This window comes from Budorcas taxicolor, chromosome 7 (assembly GCF_023091745.1).
Source record: "Budorcas taxicolor isolate Tak-1 chromosome 7, Takin1.1, whole genome shotgun sequence".
NCBI classification, from domain to species: domain Eukaryota; kingdom Metazoa; phylum Chordata; class Mammalia; order Artiodactyla; family Bovidae; genus Budorcas; species Budorcas taxicolor.
Window position 1 is genome coordinate 2,875,844 of NC_068916.1, and position 23,684 is coordinate 2,899,527.

The 23,684-nt window shown below is 41.7% G+C and overlaps 1 protein-coding gene across 5 annotated transcripts in view; it reads left to right on the top strand.

The window, feature by feature from the left end:
- MAPK9 (mitogen-activated protein kinase 9) overlaps positions 1-23,450 on the top strand; it is a 69,995-nt gene extending 46,545 nt beyond the window's left edge. The window contains exons 6-12 of one of the 5 annotated variants that reach the window (XM_052644099.1): positions 9,133-9,298; positions 10,323-10,394; positions 14,246-14,428; positions 15,828-15,952; positions 17,406-17,469; positions 18,720-18,791; positions 20,459-23,450. In XM_052644099.1, the coding sequence (XP_052500059.1) occupies positions 9,133-9,298; positions 10,323-10,394; positions 14,246-14,428; positions 15,828-15,952; positions 17,406-17,469; positions 18,720-18,791; positions 20,459-20,601 (825 nt within the window). In that variant the 3' untranslated portion in view covers positions 20,602-23,450. Of the gene's footprint in view, positions 1-9,132; positions 9,299-10,322; positions 10,395-10,707; positions 10,780-14,245; positions 14,429-15,827; positions 15,953-17,405; positions 17,470-18,719; positions 18,792-20,453 lie in introns of all 5 variants that reach the window. The other 4 variants (XM_052644098.1, XM_052644100.1, XM_052644101.1 and 1 more) reach the window with 4 other exon arrangements.
- The last annotated feature ends 234 nt before the right edge of the window (positions 23,451-23,684 follow it).

The window sequence follows — 23,684 nt, forward strand, 5'->3', positions numbered from 1 at the left end:
GATCTCGGAGACACAGCAGGTCCTCATTCTCTGCATTGTTCATTCCTGAAGTGTACGAGTCTGGTGGTCCAAAACGGACCCTGTGGTCCACGCAGCAGTCATCTTCCCAGTCCTCAAGTATGTGATTGGAACTGATACACTTGACAGTTGATACTCCTGGCAAATTGACCCCTGCATTTGTTCTTTGGTCCGCAGTTAAGAGTTATCTTGATTGGCAAGGCCAAGTGGAAACGTGAAACTGCCATCCCCAAGATAGTACATCAAAAACGGTATTAAACTCTGGGAGATGGGGGAGAATGGAGGAGATTACTGCCACCGTTAGAACCTAAAAATGTCAGGGTGGTGGTCCCTCCCAGCTCAGTGTAATTCACTCGTCCAGCCCTTGAAGAAACTAGAAGAAACTAGATGGATGCTAGAGAATGTCGACCACCAAGACTTAGCTGACCAGGAGTCCTGATTGTAGCTGCTATGCTGGACACAGTGTTGTTGCCAGAGCAGATTAATAAGGCCTTAGGTGTGTCATATAGTCATTGATTGGGCAAATGCATTCTCCCATACTGATTAGATAAGAGGATCACAAACCATGTGAGATGGACAACAATCTTCTGTCACAGTTTTGGCCCAGGCCTGTGTCATAATATAGGTGGGAGAGATCTGGACCAGTCTCCGTTTATTAGCTGGCCTCCATGACCACCCCCTACCACCAGCTGGGGGAGGCACGATGTTGTTTGGAGTCTTTGACTTTCAGTGTCCACTTAGAACTTCAATGTCTAATACTTCTCCAAATGTCTGCTTAGGCTCCTGTCCCCAGATACAGTCAACCGAGTAAGCAGTCATAGGTACATGTGAGGAAATCAGGTCAGTGGACAGCTGTTACACTTCTTCAGGCAGCGGGTTCTAGATGGAGAACTGATGAGGAATGACGACGCCCGCAGCCTCGACTCCTCTGCTCCTGCCTGTGTCTGGTTACAAGTGTTTCGTATACCCTTGTTGGCTGCCCCAGGGGTGCCATCCCCATATTCTGTGAGTTAAGCCCCCAAATTTAGGTGGCATTTGTGTTTTACTGTGTATTTCTTGTTTTCCTTGTTTGGGATGGTTTTCAGGATTTGAAGGGGCAGAATTGTCTTTACTCTGCCATCTTCAAAGTACAAATCCACTTCTTTTGTGGAAAGCTGCTTCTGGTTGTGTGTGGAGAATGATGGGGCCGTGTGTGTGGGGAACCCTCAGAAGCCCCGGGACCTCTTTAGGCACCTTCCATTGCCTCCCAACACGGCCCCATCTACCATTCCGGGCAGGACAAGATCCACACCTTTCCACAGCTTGATTCCATAGGTTTGCATTTGACTCTCATTGTTGTCCAGTAGATGGCAGTAAAGTCCATCTTTACTTGGATGGCGGTTGGTCCAACAAAATCAGTGCAAGAGACACTCTTGTGCCACTCTTTATGACAGACGTGGCTGGCATGGCCATGTTTTCTAACCACACAGCAGTTCATCAGGCTGAATGATGCTACTCTGATCATCCTTGTTCGTGTGGCTGTGTTAGTTCAAGGCCAGGCTGGATTTCAGGGACTGCTGGGTGGTCAAGTATGTTGTTAACTCATATCGCGACGTCATGTCCAGCTCTTTGCGGCACGGCAGGTTCCTCTGTCCTCCACCCTCTCCTCAAGTTTGCTCAGATTCACGTGCATTGCATCAGTGGTGCTATCTAACCATCTCTTCCTCTCCCACCCGCTTCTGTTGCTTTCAGGCTTTGCCAGCGTCAGGATCTTTTCCAGTGAGTCAGCTCTTTGCATCAGGTGTCCAAAGTATTGGAGCTTCACCTTCAAAATCAGTCCTTCCAATGAATATTCAGAGTTGATTTCCATTAGGATTGACTGTCTCATCTCCTTGCAGTCTGATGGACTCTAAAGAGTCTTCTTCAGCACTACAGTTAGAAAGCATGAATTCTTTGGCGCTCAGCCGTCCTTATGGTCCAGCTCTCACATCTACACATGACTACTGGAAAAACCGTAGCTTTGATTATATGGACTGTTGGTGGCAAAGTGACATCTCTCCTTTTTAATGTGCTGTCTAGGCTGGTCATAGCTTCCCTTTCAAGGAGCAAGCGTCTTCTAATTTCATGGCTGCAGTCACTGTCTGCAGTGATTCTGGAGCCCAAGAAGAGAAAGTCTGTCACTGCTTCCACTTTTTCCCCTTCTGTTTGCCATGAAATGATGGGACCGGACACCATAATCATAGTTTTTTTATGTTCAGTTTCAAACAAGCTTTTTCACCCTCATCAAGAGGCTGTTTAGTTCCTCCTCACTTTCCCCATCAGAGTGATATCATGTGCATATCTGAAGTTCTTGATATTTCTCCTGGCAATCTTGATTCCAGCTTGTGATTATTCCAGCCTGGCATTTCCATGATGTACTCTGCATATATTAAGCAGGGTGACAGTATATAGCCTTCTTGTGCTGCTACTGCTAAGTCACTCCAGTCGTGTCTGACTCTGTGCGACCTCATAGATGGAAGCCCACCAGGCTCCCCCATCCCTGGGATTCTCCAGGCAAGAACACTGGAGTGGGTTGCCATTTCCTTCTCCAATGCATGAAAGTGAAAAGTGAAAGTGAAGTCACTCAGTCGTGTCCGACTTTTAGCGACCCATGGACTGCAGCCTACCAGGTTCCTCTGCCCATGGGATTTTCCAGGCAAGAGTACTGGAGTGGGGTGCCATTGCCTTCTCCAACAGCCTTGTTGTACTCCTTAACAAATTTGGAACCAGTCAGTTATTCCATGTAAGATTCTGATTGTTGCTTCTTGGCCTACATACAGATTTCTCAGGAGACAGGTAAGGTGGTCTGTTATTCCCATCTTATTGAGAATTTTCCAGTTTGTTGTGATTACACAAAGGTTTTAGCATAACCCAAGAAGCAGAAGTAGATTGTTTTTTTGGAACTCCCTTGCTTTCTCCATGATCCATTGAATGCTGGCAATTTGATCTCTGGTTCCTGTGCCTCTTTGAAACCTAGCTTGTACGTCTGGAAGTCCTTATTTCACATACTGCTGAAGCCTAGCTTGAAGGATTTTGAGCATAACCTTGCTAGGATGTAAAATGTGTGCAGTTGTATGGTAGTTGGAACATTCTTTGGCATTGCCTTTCTTGGGGATTGGAATGAAAACTGAATTTTTCCAGTATTGTAGCCACTGCTGAGTTTTCCAAATTTGCTGCCATATTGAGTGCAGCTCTGTAACAGCATCAGAGTGTGATCCTTCCTAAGGCCCACTGGACTCCACACTCCAGGGTGTCTGGCTCTAGGTGAGTAACCACACTATCATGGTTATCCTGGTCATTAAGATGTTTTTTGTATAGTTCTTCCGTGTATTCTTGCCACCTCTTCCTAATCTCTTCTGCTTCTGTTAGGTCCTTAATGGTAAGGACCTTCTGTCCTTTATCATACCCATCCTTGCAAGAGATGTTCCCTTGATATCTCCAGCTTTCTTGAAGAGATCACTAGCCTTTCCCGTTCTGCTGTTTTCCTCTATTTCTTTGCGTTGCTTATTTAAGAAGGCCTTCTTATCTCTCCTTGGTATTCTTTGGAACTCTGCATTCAGTTGGGTCTATCTTTCCCTTTCTCCCTTGCCTTTCTTTGCTTTTCTTCTTTCCTTGGTTATTTGTAAGGCATTCTGAGGCAACAACTTTGCCTTCTCGCATTTCTTTTTCTTTAGGATGGTTTTGGTCACTGTCTCCTGTACAATGTTATGAACTTCCATCCATAGTTCTTCAGGCACACTGTTTACCAGATATAATCCCTTGAATCTTTTCATCACGTCCCCTGTATAATCATAAGGGGTTTGATTTAGGTCATACCTGAATGGCCTAGTAGTTTTCCCTACTTCAATTTAAGCCTGATTTTGCAATTAGGAGCTCATGATCTGAGCCACAATCAGCTCCAAGTCTTGTTTTTACTGACTGTATAGAGCTTCTCCATCTTTGGCTTCTAAGAACATAATCAGCTTTGGATATTGACCATCTGGCAATATCCATATGTAGAGTAGTCTTTTGTGGGTTTTTGAGAAAGGGTGTTTGCTATGACCAGCACATTCTCATGACAAAACTCTGTTAGCCTTTGTCCTGCTTCATTTTGTACTCCAAGGCCAAACTTGCCTGTTATTCCGGGTATCTCTTGACTTCCTACTTCTGCATTCCAATCCTCTGTGCAGAAAAGAACATCTCTTTTAGGTGTTACTTCTAGAAGCTCTTGTAGGTCTTCATAGAACCATTCAGCTTCACCTTCTTCAGCATTACTAGTTGGGCTATAGAATTGGATTACTGTGATGCTGAATGGGTTGCCTTGGAACCCATTCAGTCATTTTTGAGACTGCACCCAAGTACTACATTTTCTACTTTTTTGTTGAATATGAGGGCTATTCCATTTCCTCTAAGGTATTCTTGCCCACAGTAGTAGATAGAATGGTCATCTGAATTAAATTCACCCATTCATGTCTGACTTCCTACTTTTACATGCAAAAGTAGGAAGTTAAGAGATACCTGGAGTAACAGGCAAATTGGGCCTTGGAGTACAAAACAAAGCAGGTCAAAGGCAAACAGAGTTGTGCCAAGAGAACACACTGGTCATAGCAAACAGCCTCTTCCAACAACACAAGAGAAGACTCTACACATGGACCAAGAAGAGAAGCAAAAGGCAAATGAGAAAAGGAAAGATATACCCATTTTAATGCAGAGTTCCGAAGAATAGCAAGGAGAGATAAGAAAGCCTTCCTCAGTGATCAATGCAAAGAAATAGAGGAAACCAATAGAATGGGAAAGACTAGAGATTTCTTCATGAAAATTAACGATACCAAGGGAACATTTCATGCAAAGATGGGCACACTAAAGGACAGAAATGGTATGAAGCTTAACAGAAGCAGAAGTTACTAAGAAGAGGTGGCAAGAATACACAGAAGAACTATACAAAAAACATCTTCATGACCCAGAAAACCATGATGGTGTGATCGTAGAGCCAGACATCCTGGAATGCAAAGTCAAGTGGGCCTTAGGAAGCATCACTACGAACAAAGCTAGTGGAAGTGATGGGATTCCATTTGAGCTATTTCACATCCTAAAAGATGATGCTGTGAAAGTGCTGCACTCAGTATGGCAGCCTGTTTTGAAAACTCAGCAGTGGCCACAGGACTAGAAAAGGTCTGTTTTCATTTCAGTCCCAAAGAAAGCCAGTGTGAAAGAATGCTCAAACTACTGCACAGTTGCACTCATCTCACACACTAGCATCACACATCATATTTCAGGACACAAAAGTTGGTGAAGAAGTTGTAGTGGTTACACCTTCATTTACTGTTACCCAGTTGGTACAGTGTGAAATGCCACATGCTTGTAAGTTCTGAGATTTTTTTTTTCTGAAAAGGATACCAAATTGCTATGATTTATTCAGTAATCCTGGATAAATACTTTGGTATTATGTAGGAACTTGGATGATCCTTTCAGTTTTATTCAGTACTGTTATTTTTTAGAGATCATGTACATTTCAGATCATCAGCACTAATGTAGCAGATAGGTGAATTTCTGTTTTAGAGAGGATTGCCAGGTATTACACTCTCACAGGTTCTTAGGAAATTTTGTGGAATGTTTAAGAGTTACTGAAATTCATTTATGGAATGTTTTCATGGAGAAGGAAATGGCAACCCACTCCAGTGTTCTTGCCTGGAGAATCCCAGGGACGGGGGAGCCTGGTGGGCTGCCGTCTATGGGGTCGCACAGAGTCGGACACGACTGAAGTGACTTAGCTTAGCACACACTAGCAAAGTAATGCTGAACATTCTCCAAGCCAGCAATAGTATGTGAATCGTGAACTTCCAGATGTTCAAACCGGATTTACAAAAGGCAGAGGAACCAGAAATTGCCAACTTCCATTGGATCACTGAAAAAGCAAGAGAGTTCCAGAAAAACATCTGCTTTATTGACTACGCCAAAGCCTTTGACTGTGTGGATCACAACAAACTGTAGAAAATTCTTCAAGAGATGGGAATACCAGACCACCTGACCTGCCTCCTAGGAAATCTCTATGCACGTCAAGAAGCAATAGTTAGAACTGGACATAGAACAACAGACTGGTTCCAAATAGGGAAAGGAGTACATCAAGGCTGTATATCGTCACCCTGCTTATTTAACTTATATTCAGAATACATCATGCAAAATGCAGGGCTGGATAAGCACAAGCTGGAATCAAGATTGCTGGGAGAAATATCAATAACCCCAGATATCCAGATGACACAGGCTTATGGCAGAAAGCGAAGAAGAACTAAAGAGCCTCTTGATGAAAGTAGAGAGGAGAGTGAAAAAGTCGGTTTAAAGCTTAACGTTCAGAAAACTAAGATCATGGCATCCAGTCCCATCACTTCATGGCAAATAGGTGGGGAAACAATGGAAACAGTGACAGACTATTTTCTTGGGCTCCACAATCATTGCAGATGGTTATTGCAGCCATGAAATTAAAAGACGCGTGCTCCTTGGAAGAAAAGTTATGACCAACCTAGACAGCATATTAAAAAGCAGAGACATTACTTTGCCAACAAAGGTCCATATAATCAAAGCTATGGTTTTTCCAGTAGTCATGTATGAATGTGAGAGTTGGACTATAAAGAAAGCTGAGAGCCGAAGAATTGATGCTTTTGAACTGTGGTGTTGGAGAAGACTCTTGAGAGTCCCTTGGACAGCAAAGAGATCCATCCAGTCCATTCTAAAGGAAATCAGTCCTGAATATTCATTGGAAGGGCTGATGCTGAAGCTGAAGCTCCAGTACTTTGGCCACCTCATGCGAAGAACTGACTCATTGGAAAAGACCCTGATGCTGGGAAAGATTGAAGGCAGGAGGAGAAGGGGACAACAGAGGATGGTTGGATGGTGTCACCGATTCTATGGACATGAGTTTGAGTAAGCTCCAAGAGTTGGTGATGGACAGGGACGCCTGGCATGCTACAGTCCATGAGGTCGCAAAGAATCAGACACAACTGTGCAAGTGAACTGAACTGATTCCTGTCTGTTTTAGTTCACTGATTTCTAAGATGTCAGTCTTGCCATCTCCTGCTTGACCATCTCCAATTTATCTTGATTCATGGACCTAACATTCCAGCTTCCTATACAGTATTGTTCTTTACAACATCAGACATTACTTTCACCACCAGGCATATTCACAACTGAGTGTCGTTTCCACTTTGGCCCAGCCACTTCATTCTTTGTAAAGCTATTAGTAATTGCCCTTTGCTCTTCCCCGGTAGCATCCTGGACACCTTCGGACATGGGGGCTCATCTTCCGGTGTCATATCTCTTTGCCTTTTTATACGGTCCATGGGGTATAAAAAGGAGAATCTCCTTGGAATGAGGAAGCTGGCAGGGTACAGTCCATGGGATTGCAAAGAGTTGAACACAACCGAGCGACTAAGCACAGTTTGTATCCTGAAATACCCGTTCTTCCCATATCCTTTGGTTCTAAAAACAGAACCTAGGAACAAATTGGGTTGCTTTACCTTAGCTGCATTGCTGCCTGCTCGCAGGAAAAGGTCGCTGGTTTGAGTGTGGTGCCTGTTCTTCCCATGCTTGCTCTTGAGCAGCCTCGCAGCCGTGGGTGGGGTTGGCCGGGGTGGGGTTGGCCGTGCCGCCCTCAGCGCTTCCTGCTGGGACGTGCCTGGAGGAGGTGCTCTGGGGCCAGCCAGGGACCAGTGCGTCTGCATGGGCTTGGTAGGAGTTTTCATTATGTCTTTAAGCAATGCATAGTTACGTTATATTTTACTGAATTCCGAATTTTCAGAAAGAAAGCCCTTAGCAGTAATGAAACATAGTTTTGACTGATGTAAATTTAAATATTTTTCTACTTATCCCAGTAACATTTGGCAGCTGTCACTCAAGGCACACCTCTGTCCATTGGTGACACAGCAATTGGAAAGTTTCAGCCAGGTGCTGGTCCTAAAACATCATTTACTGTGTGATGTGACTTGGCAGTTTGACATTGTAGCTACACGTTGGAAGGCACCTGTGAACGTAATAGATTGTTTAGAAGTCATAGTTTCTAGGATGAGTTTTCAGGCCGAAGTTCCAGGCAAGAATCAAATTCCTGTAGCTTGAGGAAGGGTCTAGGATGTAGGGGATCACCGTAAAGAAAGGCCCTAGAGTAACGAAGGAAAAAGCAGCAGAAGTTGTGATGAGCTGTGTTGAGAGTGTGGTGGAGTGTGATGCGTACATTCGCCTGCAAACGTTTTCTGAGAATCTGCTGTGCCAGACTCCATGTGCTGGGAGCTCAGGGAGACCTTGAGGCCTCCTCTCACAGAGCCCTCACTGGGAGGGGTGAAGAAGGGACTTAGAGGAGTGTGTGTGCCCAGGAACGGCAGGTCCCAGGGGATGGGACGTTCTTGTTGGTAATTGAGGGATTCTTCTTCCAAAGAAAGAAGAAGCCTTTGGGAGATTCCAGGGTCCGAGAATTCTAGCCCTCTGCCGTCCAGTATCATACCCACTAGCCACGTGAAGCTATTAAGTACTCAGAATGTGGCTATAATTATAAATAAATACTGGATTTCAAAGACAGTACCAAAAAATGTAAAATATCTCCATAATGTTTATATGTTGGTTACATTTTAGAAATGAATGCTATGGAAATACACTGTGTTGGACTAAAGAAAATATTCTTAAAATTAAATCGTACCTCTTCTAGTCACTGTATTTTTAAGGTGGCTGTTAGAAACTGTAAAGTACACGTGGGGCTTGAATTGTGTTTCTGTTGGATAGCAGGGAGGAACCAGCCTGTTGGGAGCTGAAGGATGAGCGGGCGTGGCAGGAGGGAGGAGAGGATGGCATAGAGACTCTCTAAAGGATTCAAGCAGAGCAGAGTCGCAAAGGCTCCCGCACGGCGGATGAGGGCACCCGTCTGGCCTCTCTAGACTGCTCTGTGTGGGTTTCAGCCTGAGCGTTAGGTTTCCCAGCATGACTCTACAATCCCAGGGTTCAGTTCTAACTGTCTTCCCTCCCCCAGCACTCTCACATACGCCAGTGGTCACCGACCTCACAAAGCCGTAACCCACGTGAGATTGTGTACTAGCCTGCTTTGGCTCGCCGTGTTCATTTAAGCCTTTTCTGTCCTAGGATCTGAAGCCTAGTAACATTGTAGTAAAGTCAGACTGCACCCTTAAGATCCTGGACTTTGGCCTGGCTCGCACAGCGTGCACCAACTTTATGATGACTCCCTATGTGGTGACGCGGTATTACCGGGCACCCGAAGTCATCCTGGGCATGGGCTACAAAGAGAACGGTGAGTACAGACGGAACTGGAGGAGGCCGCAGTGCTTAAAATTAGTGCTATTAGTCACCACGAGCTTTTTTTCTCTTTCCTGTGAACTGTATGAAACATAATATGGAGACTGTGTTATGCATAGATGATCATAGTTCACAGATGAGAAATAATTTTATATTTCCATTGGTTAAAATTATTCACTTTTGAAATGAATATTTTGAACATTTATCAAAGTATAATATGCTTACCAAAAAAAATATGTGAATCCCAAGTGTGCAGCTCAGTGGGAGCACACCCATGTAACCAGCAGCATAACTGAGGCCTCCCTAGGACCCCTCTGGGTCTCAACCCCCATGGGAAGCCATTATCCTGATTTCCAGCACCATAAATTAATTTTTCTTATTTTTGAGCTAGATATAAATGGAATAATACAGCATGTGCTTTTTGTGTGTAAAACTGGTGTTTGTTTTTTAACAGCAAAACTTATTCTAGCAATATCAGAGCTCTTGGAAACTTAGCTTTTGAAAAATTTGTCAAAAAGAACTAAATCACACTTACTTATTAAAAAAAAAAAGAGTCTAAAAGTTTGCCTGTCATGTGAAATGAGTTGAGCTTCAAGTTTATCCAGATATTTTAGAACTCCCATTCAGAGGGACACAAGCCTGTGGCCTTCCAGTCCTCCATGGCCGTGAGAGGAAACTCGGTGCCCCGTGAGCGTCTCTCAGCCCGCCTACACCAGCAGGGGCACTGAAGAGCTCTCTGTCTAGGCCCCTGAGGCCTTGTTCAGCTGGGCCCCGCAGAGGAGGGGGAGCAGCCAGAAGCTGAGGCGCCTCTCGCCCTCTCCTAGGACCCAAACAAGCCTGGCCCTGTGGGGCCCCGCTGACTAGACAGTTCAGAAATGGATCGTTCTGAAGGCATGGTGCTCATATTTCACATGAGTCCTGCTAGCAAGCTGGGTCTGTCTTTGTTTGGGAGGGGGTTTGAGAAGAGACATGCATGGGGGGCGGTCTCTGGCTGGTTTTAATCACCTGGTATTTGGTAGTGGACATCTGGTCTGTCGGGTGCATCATGGCAGAAATGGTCCTCCATAAAGTCCTGTTCCCAGGAAGAGACTGTATCCTTCACAGGGAGATACCTGGTGCTGACCACAAGGCCGGGAGCCGGGGTGGGCTCGTGCCTGGAAACAGCTTTCTGGGGACAGGCACTCCTTGTTTCTGGGACTCTGTCTTTGAAGCTGTAAGCCAAGATTGCTGCAAACTGAAAGCCAAAATAGAGGTCAGCAATCTTTCGCACTGTCTAAAACAGTTCACCCTTAGGTGGCCGTTGATTTTCCATATTTATGTATTTAGTGCACTGTTAGAAATCTTTTCTTCACCTTTGTTTTGTTCATGGCACTTCATAATTTTGTCATTTCACTTTATTTTCAGTTGATATCTGGTCAGTGGGTTGCATCATGGGAGAGCTGGTGAAAGGTTGTGTGATATTCCAAGGCACTGATCGTATCCTTCCCGGGAACCTTCCCGGCCATGTTTTCCATAAATACCAAAGGCAGCAGGAGCTCAAAAGGAAAATGTTGTGATTCTAGACTGTATTCTAAGGAGGTCTTGATTATATTTGTTAAATTAGTGTCACAGATCAAATGGTTCAATTTTATGTTTTCTTTTTTACTTGACTAACGATTTTATTGACACATAGAATTAAACCAATTTATATTCTTAATTTTGTTAAAAATAGCTTATAAGAAATGCATTTACTCTTTGACAAATGTATTCTGGTGTTTAAATGAAAGTACTATTTAGTTAATTAATTTAACTATTTAGGGAGTTGTCTAAATTTAATAGGCCAATATTCTTATGTAATTTGCTTAATATACTATTTCATCAGTTACCAGGATGCAGTAGAATATTTTCCTCCAAAGTAAGAACTGAAGGATGCTACATAAGACCTAAAGGGAAAAGATTAAAGTGGAAAGTTTGTGAGGAAGAATATTTGCTAAATTTTTTTGTTTGTTACTCTTCTGACATTTTGTAGAAAATTTTAGAAGGTCCACTTAGATGATTATTTTATGACTTCCCCAGTGGGGAAGTCTAAATAAATACAAAATGCAAAAGGTTAACTTATACTGTGGTCAGCAAATCATATTAATGATATGTAGCATAAGGAAGAATAGATATATAATAGTTTCAATAGCTTTCTTTTCTCATATTCCTCATGTTCTTCCATCTTCAGTATTTTTTACTCTAACTTAGTTCTTCACATATACCCTTTTTCATTTGTGTTCTCACCACCTAAAATTTTCATTAGTCTTTTGATTTTATTTTTTTGTTAAGAAAGCTTAAAGTAGTCTCTGCTGGCAGATTGATGGTTATCTTTAAGAGAAATTAAGTTGTATAGTCAATGTTTTATATATATTTTATTAATTTTCATTTTTATGATTTTATGAGGGTGATTTTCTTGTAATATAAATCTTCACAACACAAACTTGAAATGAAAAAATTTTATCCCTATCATTTTATTTACCTTCCTTAATAGTTTTCACATCATAGATTTTATGTGAAGTTAAACATAGCATTTTATTTTGTTCTAATACATTTTCTAGCAATTTTTCATAGCCTTACCTTAGATTCAGTTGTTTCAAACTGTAAATAGGAGATATTTAATTTGCAAGTAAATTCAATATAAAAAGGATAAGTTGATGTATTCCAAAGATGCATTTATTTATTATGCCAAGCTACTGGGCTTGTAGGATTTTGGTTCCCCAATCAGGGATTGAAACCACGCCCTCAGCAGTGAAAGTACCGAGTCAGGGAATTCCCTAACAATACATAATTAGAAGTGTCTACTTAACATTCAGTTTGTCTCAATTTTTAATTTATTTTGTGTCTTTCTTTTCTTTAATTAACTGTGTTCTTCAGATAGTACAGATGTGAAAAGTGTGGGTACTTTTTGGTGTGTTATTAAATAATTTTAAAATTCTTAGTTTACATATTAACATCTTACAGTATCAGTAATAATAATTTTATGTATAAGGTCACCTAATGTCATCCTTAGAACACACACAGAGATTAGCATCATTTTCCAAAGACAATTTTGCTCTTTTTTCAAACATTAGATAGAAAAAGATTCTGGAAACCAGGCTGCAGTTGTCAGAGATTTGTTTTAGTTTCATAAGCAAAGGTAGAAAAGAAGTCCTCATGGCTTATAAGAAAGAGAAGGCTTCTGCCAGGTACCCCTCAGAAAGCAGGGCCCTGGAGGCCCAGAAGCAGATTACTGAGGAGGGCACGTGGACACTGTCACAAAGGTGAGGACTGAGAGCTGAGGGGCAGCCATCTGCAGCTGTGATGGGCACCGTTTTCATGAAATGATGGGTGAAAAGAATGGTTAAGAGAGTATGACAGGTTGGGAATTAAAGATAGAAACAACTCTGTATTGCTGCAAACGGGAACAGAAGCTAAGCTACGGAAGTTCACAGGAAAGTGACTGTTCACGGGAAAGTGACTGTTGTTTTAAGATGAGAGGGGAAAAAATTATGTTTGATTGGTGATGGAAAGGTCCAGTGGAGAGCAAAATGGTGATGGTATACCGATAGGAAGAAAGACATCACAGAGCATAAGAGGGCCTCCTCCTTTGTTCTTTGAAGAACATATGTTAGTTCCCTAGGTTCTTTCACAGTAATGTCATTTTATTTTTCTAAGACATACCTCAATTAATAACTTTAAGATTCTGTTTATTTATTTGATTCCTCTGGTTTGTGTTCTCTTATATAATGTTTATGGTTTTAGAATCACTTTCCACATTCATCTTGCCGGTTATCTCAAGCTCCCAGAAAAAGAGACAAAGCTGGCCTTGTCTCCATTTTACAAATAGGAAGATGAGACCCAAGGGAGATTGACTTCCTGACACCCAGTGAGTGACTAATACACAATGGAGTCTGAAACCTAGGTCATGTACTTTGAAAGGAAATAAAACACACTCATTTATATTGCAATGATAGCCAGAGTCAGTGACAAGTAAAACTTAATGACCTCTCAAAGCTGTCGCTGCTCAATGTAAGCCCAGCTACAGTGGGAGATAACATGATGAGGGCTCAGAAAGTCCAGAACCCCGGCTCCCACCCCCTCTCTCGTGCACCCCATCCTGCCAAGCCTACAAGGTGGTTCCCAGCCGTAAACTGAGCAGTCAGTTAGCTCTCCTTATTTCAGGGAGCTTTATATCTAACATAGCTTTACTACGAGAAGTGGAGGTGTGAAAGTCACTAATAATGAGCATGTGAACGTGAACGTGAAAGTCAGTCGTGTCCAACTCTTTGCGAACCCATGGACTGTATAGTCCCTGGAATTCTCCAGGCCAGAATACTGGAGTGGGTAGCCTTTCCCTTCTCCAGAGAATCTTCCCAACCCAGGGATCGAACCCAGGTCTCCCGCATTGCAGGTGGATTCTTTACCAGCTGAGCCACACAGGAAGCCCAAGAATACTGAAGTGGGTAGCCTATCCCTTCTCCAGCGGATCATCCCGACCCAGGAATCAAACCAGGGTTCCTGCATTGCAGGCGGATTCTTTACCAACTGAGCTATCAGGGAAGCCCGTTATTGTGAGAACTGATTTCAATTTGCCTACATAATTATTACCTACTTTCATGTTTAAGCCTTTCAGTCATAGGTATTCTTCAGCTTCAAGATAACTTCATTTTGATCTAGAATAGGAAGCCATAAAGACTTCATTGTGTTGATTTAATAAACTGTGACCAGAGTTTATATGGTGCAGAGTTTGTTTGTTTTAAATACTCTTAACTAGGAACCCAAACCTTATTTGAATATTATTTCAGAATGCTTCTGCTGACCCAGTGAGCTGTCCTGATTAATTATTCATTGATAAGTATAATTTAAGTTTCTCTTTGAATGATGCAACTTTATGTAATATGAATATAAGGCATTTCAGTTGTATTTTCCTCAAGAGACTCCTTAGATATTGATCAGTGGAATAAAGTTATTGAGCAGCTAGGAACACCATCTGCAGATTTCATGAAGAAACTTCAGCCAACTGTGAGGAATTATGTAGAAAACAGACCAAAGTATCCTGGAATCAAATTTGAAGAACTCTTTCCAGATTGGATATTCCCATCAGAATCTGAACGAGACAAAATTAAAAGTAAGATATCCTTTTTTCTTATACTTGTTTTCGTAATCTGGTGAAGCCCTTTTTATGTTTGCATTCTAAAATCTGTGAAAACTGAAAGATGAAATAGTTGAAAACCCTCAAAGTCATTTATAGGCAAGAATGAAGGCATTTCAGAAAGAAAGCTTAAAGACCTAGAAGTTTTGTCCTCGATAAAGGGGACAAAACTGAAGCCTCTGGTCAAAATATTTACATAGTCTGAAAGATTCTTATATTAGTTACAGCAAATGGAATTCAGACTGTTATCAGGTATAAAGAATAATTGAATAAAGATTGTCGCCCATTTGAAGAGTCAGAAATTTTAAAAGGCCTTTTCCCCTGACCCTGTGCCCGTCACATTTTAATGTGTTTAAGGGAAAAGAATAGATTTGGTTTTCTCTGCATCAAGACAAACTGTGCCTCATTCAGAAGAGTTCCATCTCTCCTTTGCCTGCACATGTGAACTTTGTTTGGTTTTGGTGTTCATTTGGCTGTCGTGGGTCTTTGCTGTGGCATGTGGGGTCTTGGGTTGCGCATGCAAGCTCTCAGGTGGAGCATGTAAGGTCTAGTTCCCTGACCAGGGGTTGAATCTGGCCCCTTGCACCGGAAGTGCAGTGTCTCAGCAACTAGAGCACCAGGGAGGTCCCACCTGTGAATTTTAGTTGCTGAAACCTAGGTGAGCCTTGTATTTAACCAAGTTATTGAACTTGTTGAGTTTATTCATAGCTACTAATCTCTAGATTTTTTTTAAGTGTACATTGTATACAGGTAGGCAAAGCAGAGGGCTTCCCTGGTGCAAGATACCTGGGCTCGATCACTGGATTGGACAGACCATCTGGAGAAGGGAATGGCTACCCACTCCAGTGTTCTTGCCTGAAAAATGCCAAGGACAGAGGAGCCTGGTGGGCTAGGGTCCATGGGGTTGCAAAGAGTCAAACACGACTGGGACACTACGCACAGCACAGGCGAAGCAGAGATATCTGTGAACTGTTGTGTACGATGCACTTATGAAGTCATTGTGTGGCTTAGTCTGTTCGGTTTCACTTTGATGTGGCATCAAGAGAAAAGGCCTGCCCGTGCTTCATGCCTGCACTCTCAGCAGTGCCACCCTCGGCTTAGCTCCTGTACCCTCCCTGTCCATGGCTTGTCAGCCTTCTGCCCTGTCCTTCTCCCCTCCCAAACTCAGGGCAAAAGCACCTTGGAAAGCCTGGTTTGTGGGAAATGGCTGCTTGATTTACTCTTAAAGAAAGAGACTAATAATCCTGAATTTATCACCAGTTTCTCAGAGTTAGTATATTTTTGTTCTGTCTGAGCTGTCACATTTAGTTCTTTATTGTGTAATTCTCAGGATAAAATTGTTACTTTATTAATCTAATATTTGTTTTTACCCTAGCAAGTCAAGCCAGAGACTTATTATCAAAAATGTTAGTGATAGATCCCGACAAGCGAATCTCTGTAGATGAAGCTTTGCGTCACCCTTATATCACTGTCTGGTATGACCCTGCTGAAGCAGAAGCGGTAAGCATCTATTTTGAAAAGACTTGTGTGTAAAGGCAGGGTGTACATTTCCCTGGATCTTCTGTCTGTCAGTCTGAAATGGCTACACAAAGATTTAAGGTTAAAAGGACTCCTGATTACTTTGAGGCCATATGCTGCTGCTGCTGCTAAGTCGCTTCAGTGGTGTCCGATTCTGTGCGACCCCAGAGACGGCAGCCCCGTCCCTGGGATTCTCCAGGCAAGAACACTGGAGTGGGTTGCCATTTCCTTCTCCAGTGCATGAAAGTGAAAAGTGAAAGTGAAGTCGCTCGGTCGTGTCCAACTCTTCGCGACCCCATGGACTGCAGCCAACCAGGCTCCTCCACCCATGGAATTTTCCAGGCAAGAGTACTGGAGTGGGGTGCCATTTAGCCGGGGTCAAACCCCTTTTAGGACTCCTTACTGGGGCTGAGCTCCGAGTACCTCAGGGTGAACATGCTTGTGCTGCGGTGATATAATTGTCTTCATTTATGTCAATGCTGATGTGTGATCATAATATCACCTTTTTTAGCCATCCATTTGTGTACCTGGTACCGTGCCTGGGTTTTGCTTTTATTATCTTGTTCAGGTATTCTGTCAGGCTAAGAAACTTGCTGAAAATCACAGGTCTGGACGTCCTTCCCCAGGGGTACCTGTTAGAGGAGTTCCACTTCTGAGTGTGGTGCTCATGTGCATTTGCCTGTAGCATCCCTGGTATGGATGGTCTTTAGTTGAAAGTGAAATAATTACATGGTGGCATGCTCATTATTGGGCTTCCCTCATAGCTCAGCTGGTAAAGAATCCGCCTGCAATACAGGAGACCTGGGTTCGATCCCTGGGTTGGGAAGATCCCTTGGAGAAGGGAAAGGCTACCCACTCCAGTATTCTGGCCGAGTCGGACACGACTGAGTGACTTTCACGTTCACATGTTCATTATTAGGTTTTGTCCTGTGCATTTAACCACCATTTAATTCACCATTTTATAGGAAAAGAATTTGGTTTATAAACGTGATTTTAAGTAAATTTTTGAAGCAATCCACTTACGATTTGGGGACTGAATTTGGGAGTTCTAACAGGAAGAAATAAAAACTTGAGATATATTTTGCAGCTTCTGTATTTCCTAGCATAGTACCTTGTCCAGGATGGATCTCTAGGAAGCAGCCTGTGATTGCTAATTTTATAATTACATTTGGGCAGATGTCCTTAGAGTGTAATTATTAGCAGGAATATAATAGGTCTATTTTTTGGTTAATTATTCCGTAATTATTTTGATTTTGAAACCAATGTAAATATCATACTTAGAAATCTTTAAGCCACATATTGAATGAAATTACATCAATATTATAAATATTTTAATATTTTTATAAGTATTTTAGAAGTCTTACAAGTGATTCATTTTCTTCATGCCTCATTATTTTTTCAACTATTGACTTTAGCTGTAAATTTTAATTTTTAGCCACCACCTCAAATTTATGATGCCCAGTTGGAAGAGAGAGAACATGCAATTGAAGAATGGAAAGGTAAAGATGGAATTTATTTTGATTGTTACACACTTCTTGAAATGGGGCAACTTAACACTTTTTGACAGTAGCCTTTCTAAGGGAGGGGTGGAGACCCTTCAGCCCTTATCCTCTCTCTTCCCGCTTCCCAGTAGATAAAGAACTTGAAGATAACAAAATTAGAGAGGAACATGTATGAATTGCATATTTGCTTCAGAAGACAAAAACAAAGGCTCTTCACACATCTCACCATATCGAATCTTGATTTGTAAACTAAATTCAGTAAGTGTATTACACTTAACTTGATAACATGTTGCAAACTATTGAGTAACCCCAGTTCACAGGCCCCTGTAAAGGAGATATGAGAGACCCCACTGGGGTCATGGGAACTTCTGCTGTATTTGTAAGCCTTGTAGTTACATATGCGTTTGAAAATAAGAGTTTGGGGGAAATTGCAGATCAAAAATATGCAAATAGTTATTATTACCACTCTAACCAGACAACCCACAAGAAACTAAACCAGTATAAAGAGGTTAAACTAAAAATATTTCATTAAAAAGCAGAATCAATAATAGTTGAGAACTGTGGTCAGCGCAAGTCAAACATGGCAGCGTGTCCTGCCCGAGAGCTGCTCCGTGGGCTTCAGGGAACCAGTGGCCTGCAGTGCACACAGCTACAGCCTCACTCTGTGCCTGCACTGTGCTGATTTTATTTCACGAATGCCAAACTTTAGGATGCTGCTAGTATCGTCCTTAATAGGTAGTTCTTCTGACAAATGAAAATTGAGGAACACTGAGAGTGAAACCAAGAAAAAACGTAGGTAACTAGACCAATTTCTGGCCAATCTGGAGGAGTTTACATTTGAAGAACCACAGTGGTGGAGGAAAAACTGCAAACAGCTGTGAGAATATCCAGTAGTTAAACTGTTCTGTTAGAGTCGCTTTGCTGGTACTTTTCCTCCTTGTCGTCCCCACTCTCCATGTCTCTCTCTCACTCTCTGCCTACCCTCAACTCTGTGAAACCCACTGGTGGATCCAGAGCTCCCCTGCTTTTATGGCCTTCATAATTGGTTGGTGAAAAGATATAATTGGTTTGAAAAGATACAAGGAATCAAATTATATTTTGGTCTAGGTAAACTATTACTTGTCTGTCTATCCCGGTTAAAAATAGCACATCACAGTGTCCTTGGAGTGGTTCCAGTTTATTTGGAAGCAGGGTTTAGAGACCCAGAGAAACTGATGAAGCATTCTAACTTGCATTTCTATTTGAAGAGCTAATTTACAAAGAAGTAATGGATTGGGAAGAAAGAAGCAAGAATGGTGTTGTAAAAGATCAACCTTCAGGTTAGTGATTGCTTTAATAGTTTGATTACATAATACTTTTTCTCTATTCATTTTTTGCAAATGGCAGCAGCGTGTTTTAAGTGCCGCCTTGACCAGCATTGGATTGGAGAACTCCTTGTGTGAAATACTTTTCTCTTTTTGGTCTGCTCTGGTTGTGGCAGCTAACAGTTTATTGATGACAGGCAGCGAACTAACTGTATTGTGAACATTCTTGGTTCATCCTTGTAACAGCTACTGTCATTTTCATTTATAGATAGGGGAATCGAATTTAAAGTTTTTCAGCGTGCATGACCTTCTTTATATTGCCCCCAACCAATTACAAAAGAAAATCAATATAAGTCTAGATAAAGTAGAATTTGGTTTTCTTTTGAGAAAATTGTTCATATAATTCTCCCATCTTTCTGGTTGATCTTCTTAGTGGTAGAAGTCTGACTAACAATTAGGAAGCTGTATGACTATTAGAGGCATAATATATATGGTATTGGAGAAGGCGATGGCACCCCACTCCAGTACTCTTGCCTGGAAAATCCCATGGACGGAGGAGCCTGGTGGGCTGCAGTCCATGGGGTCGCTGAGGGTCGGACACGACTGAGCAACTTCACTTTCCCTTTTCACTTTCATGCATTGGAGAAGGAAATGGCAACCCACTCCAGTGTTCTTGCCTGGAGAATCCCAGGGACAGGGGTGCCTGGTGGGCTGCCACCTATGGGGTCGCACAGAGTCGGACACGACTGAAGTGACTTAGTAGTAGTAGTAGTATATATGGTATTAACTTATGATACCATCTATAAGGTTCTACCTTAAACAAAACTATCTTTACTTACATTTATTTCACATTTGTATTCACTCCACTCCCACTGGAAAGCACATGCACACTACACACACATGTAAATACACATGGGGCTGTTTCTTATTCTTGAATTTTATATTCAGCATGACACGTGTCACGTGTCTGGAGATCGTATAACTTCAAGAAAAATTTAGATGCTTATAGTCAACTAATCACAAATTTAAGACTGACCTCTGAGCCCCTGGATGTTTTGTTTTTGTTCAGGCTAAAATATAGATGGTGGGAAACAGATTAGTTTCATTTGCCTTAAAATGTCAGTTTGGGGGATTTAGAAGGCAAAAATAAAATGAACAAGAGTCCATTAAATTTTGTTCCAATTTTTTTCTTGTTTGTATCATTCCTTCTTTTAGAAGGTATTTTTTATTGCAAAAGAATTCTTCAAAGGTTGATGTTTTTCCCCTTGGATTAAGTGTTTATGATTATAATTGAAATGTCTGATGACACTTGAATCCTACTTGGACTTGAGCCTTTTGTGATACTGATAATTTTAGGATAAATTCAACAATTTTCTTTTAATATCTTTTTAAAACCAGAGGGTATTTTTAAGGTAGTGAACATGACTGTACATGTGTGTGATGTTTAGCCACCAGGAAGAAAGAGAATATTGCAGTGAAAGACAGAGGAATATTTGGGATTTTGAGCCTAAAGAAAGACTCCACCAAAAGTTCAAAATGTACAGTCAGCTAACTTCTTGTCTGTACCACTAGTAAAGGAAACTGCAGGAGGACAGAGCTGAGAAGTGGCCTGAAGCCTCGCTGCCTGGGTCTGCAGCAGTGTCGCGCCTCAGATTTTATTATATTTGGTTTTCTTAGCACAGATGCAGCAGTGAGCAGCAACGCCACTCCTTCTCAGTCGTCGTCCATCAACGACATTTCATCCATGTCCACGGAGCAGACGTTGGCCTCAGACACAGACAGCAGTCTGGACGCCTCGACAGGACCCCTGGAAGGCTGTCGATGATAAGTTAGAAATAGCAAGCTTGTCATCAGTGAAGGAACTCTCACTTCCATGGGCGTGAAATACTTGGGAGTTGATGGAACCAAATAGAAAACTCCATGTTCTGCATGTAAGAAACACAATGCCTTGCCCCTACTCAGTTGTACTAGGCTTGCCTTGCTTAGATTATAAAATGAAGCAGATTGTGTCTAAAGAAAAAAAAAAAATACAAACCACACATTTAGAAATTTTGTTCAAGGTCATTTCAGGTGAGCAATTAGAATATATGAATTTTTTTTTTAAGTTGTGCGGTAATAGTGATCATTTCTCATCCTCAGTAACTGTTGGGATTTATATGCATGACACAAATGCTTGCTTGGATTTGCCCTCTAGCACTTTGGAAATCAGTATTTATAAAGCCAAATAATCTTCAAGGTAGTGCTGCTTCTAGAGTTGTCTCTTAATCCTCTTAAATAATTTTGTGTTTGTCCAGAAAAAAAAAATAGATTTATGTGTATTAATTGGCCACCATCATATTGTATCTTACCTTCTTTTAGGGTATGAATTAACCTTCTTTCATATTTCAGAAGGAATATAATTAAATCTACATCATGAAAAAAATGTAGCTTTTCTTTAATTTGTCATGTTTTAGGCTGAGAATTATCACTGCCAAGACCAGGATACTTTGTTTTCTCTAAACTGTGTTAGTCTGGATGACTGTACATTCAGTTTCACTGCACGATAGCATTTTAAGTTTTGTTTTATGCTGCTTAAAACATATATACGTTTAAAGTCCTCTCTACCCCATCTCTTTTTTCTTGGTCTTCTGGACTTACTAATTTGAAGTGCTACCTAGAACTTCATCTTCTTGATTAGCCACCGAACACCCATGTCAATCATATGATGGCAAATAGATTCTTGACCCCACCACCTGCTGTTAGAGTAGAATTTTACGATGTGATCACTAAAGATGATGGCAGTCACTTGCTGCGTGCTTGTTTCGCTTGTGCCTGGACTGGGTCCTTTCTTACCTCCTCTAGGGTAAGATACATGATTTCACAAGGCAGAGTTTCCCTCTTCCAACACAGCATTATTCCTCAGCTTTCTTTCTTTTATGAAAGAAACCACCTAAACCCGCTTTGGTCTGTTTTAGGAAGCAAGCTGGTTCAGAATGGCTGTTTGTGGTGGTTTTCCACTTTGTGGAGGCATTTCCTGTTCCTAAGGGAAGACCTTCTGAGAGATAGGGAGGAACTGTCCTAAAGGGCAATTATCAACTAGTCAATATTTCCTGATTTTAAGCTGCTCACCTGAAATTGATACTTTCAGACCAATATGGAAATTATTCAGGATTCAGTAGCATACTGAGCATTGAAGTGCCGTCGCAGAAATGGAGTTATGGCAGCCACGCACGGCTGCCTGCGCTCGTAATACTGTCCCCTGGAGCTTATTCTATGCAGACTCGTACCTTCCGTTCAGTCATTTTGGAAGCTATTGGGTCAACATTGTCACATTCTATGGACTGTGTTCTGAGGAGGAACTTTGTTAAGAAAGTTTATTATAAATATTATCTAAAATATATGATTCTCTCTACACCATTTGTATCTTATTGGTCTTATCACTGGAAACTGGAACCCTTGATGAACAAAATTAATGTTGAAGTAATAAATAGTTTTCTATTATGATGTTTAGACATGTCCAGCTGTAAGACGGAATCCTAACTTGGATTGGGGCAGAAACACCTGTTACATAGCTGAGGATTATTTTGGCTTCAGAGGCCTGATGGTATGGTGAAGAAAGTTATCGCTGTACATATGTAAACATCTTAAAGTGACCTAATACAAATTCTTTAAAAAGACTTTACTAAATCTGTCTTTGAAAAGAAAAGGAAAGGGGAGAGTTTTAAAAAGACATTGTCTGTCCTCAGCTTATGTATATGCAGCACAGGACCGCGCGGGCACATGGAAGTCCCACTAGGTGATTGTACACTCAGCCGGGTGCCGTTTACAAATGGAGCTAGGTGCCATACACAGTGGCTTTCTGCTCACTGATTCCTCCTGTGTTCACGGATGAAGTCCGTGATGGTGCGGACGGGTTTCCTGCCAAGACCACCTTCCATCAGCGAGTGATGAGTGCACCCCGGCAGGCCACGGTGCTGCGGACCGCAGAGCTCCATAGAAGTACCTCACCCCAGTTCAGGGCCCTCCCTCCTGAGCTGGGACGTGCCAGGGACCTGGTGCAATGCAGATGGTTCCACACTGCTCTCCATGGATAAATTCTGGTGTTGGATAAAGAACTGAAAAATGTGCTCAATTTTTCATCTTTTCTATTTTATTTTTGTAATTTATATTGTACACAACCCTGGAAGTAACTATTTTGGACACATATTTTTATAAACCAGGTAATTTATTATTAGCCTGGAATTTGGACTAGGTTCATTTTGTTTGTTGACTTAGTTTTTTTGTTAAAAAGGAAATGACTGCCTCCCCTGTCAGGTCTTGATTTCAAGTGCAGGTTCCAGAGAGCAGACAGAGTCTGTCAGAGTAGGAGAGCATTCTAGAAACATCCTGCTCAGTGTTGATCCCCTGTGGAAACAGGAGACAGAATCAAGGCTCTGTGCTTATCTGTGCACCACGAAACTCAGAGCTGCAGTCCTGAAAGGAGAAAATGCTTGGTAGGGCCCCTTACTGACACCCAGAGTCCAAAGTCCAAACACTGAATGCCCGACTGTTTGAATCCGGGTTTGATGCTGTGTAAAGTCATGGTAATGATACACGATGAGTTCATATGGTTGATTTCTAATGTAACTCCTCTGGTGTTTCATACTGGTAGTAAACACAGGTGTGACCTTTCAGATTGCATATCTCAAAAGTAACATTGCCTAATGTTTTATAATAAAATATATTACGTGTGTTTTGATTGGTGAAAATAATACAAATACATTTTAAAAGAGAAGTATATAACATGTCCAATTCTTGTGTGTTTTTAAATGACATTTGACTGTGTATTTCTACATCACCATCTCTGATTACAGATTTAACATGAACACAAGCAGATATTGGAGTGTTGTCATCTCAGTATTAATAGATGCTTTTAAATTGAAAAGCAAA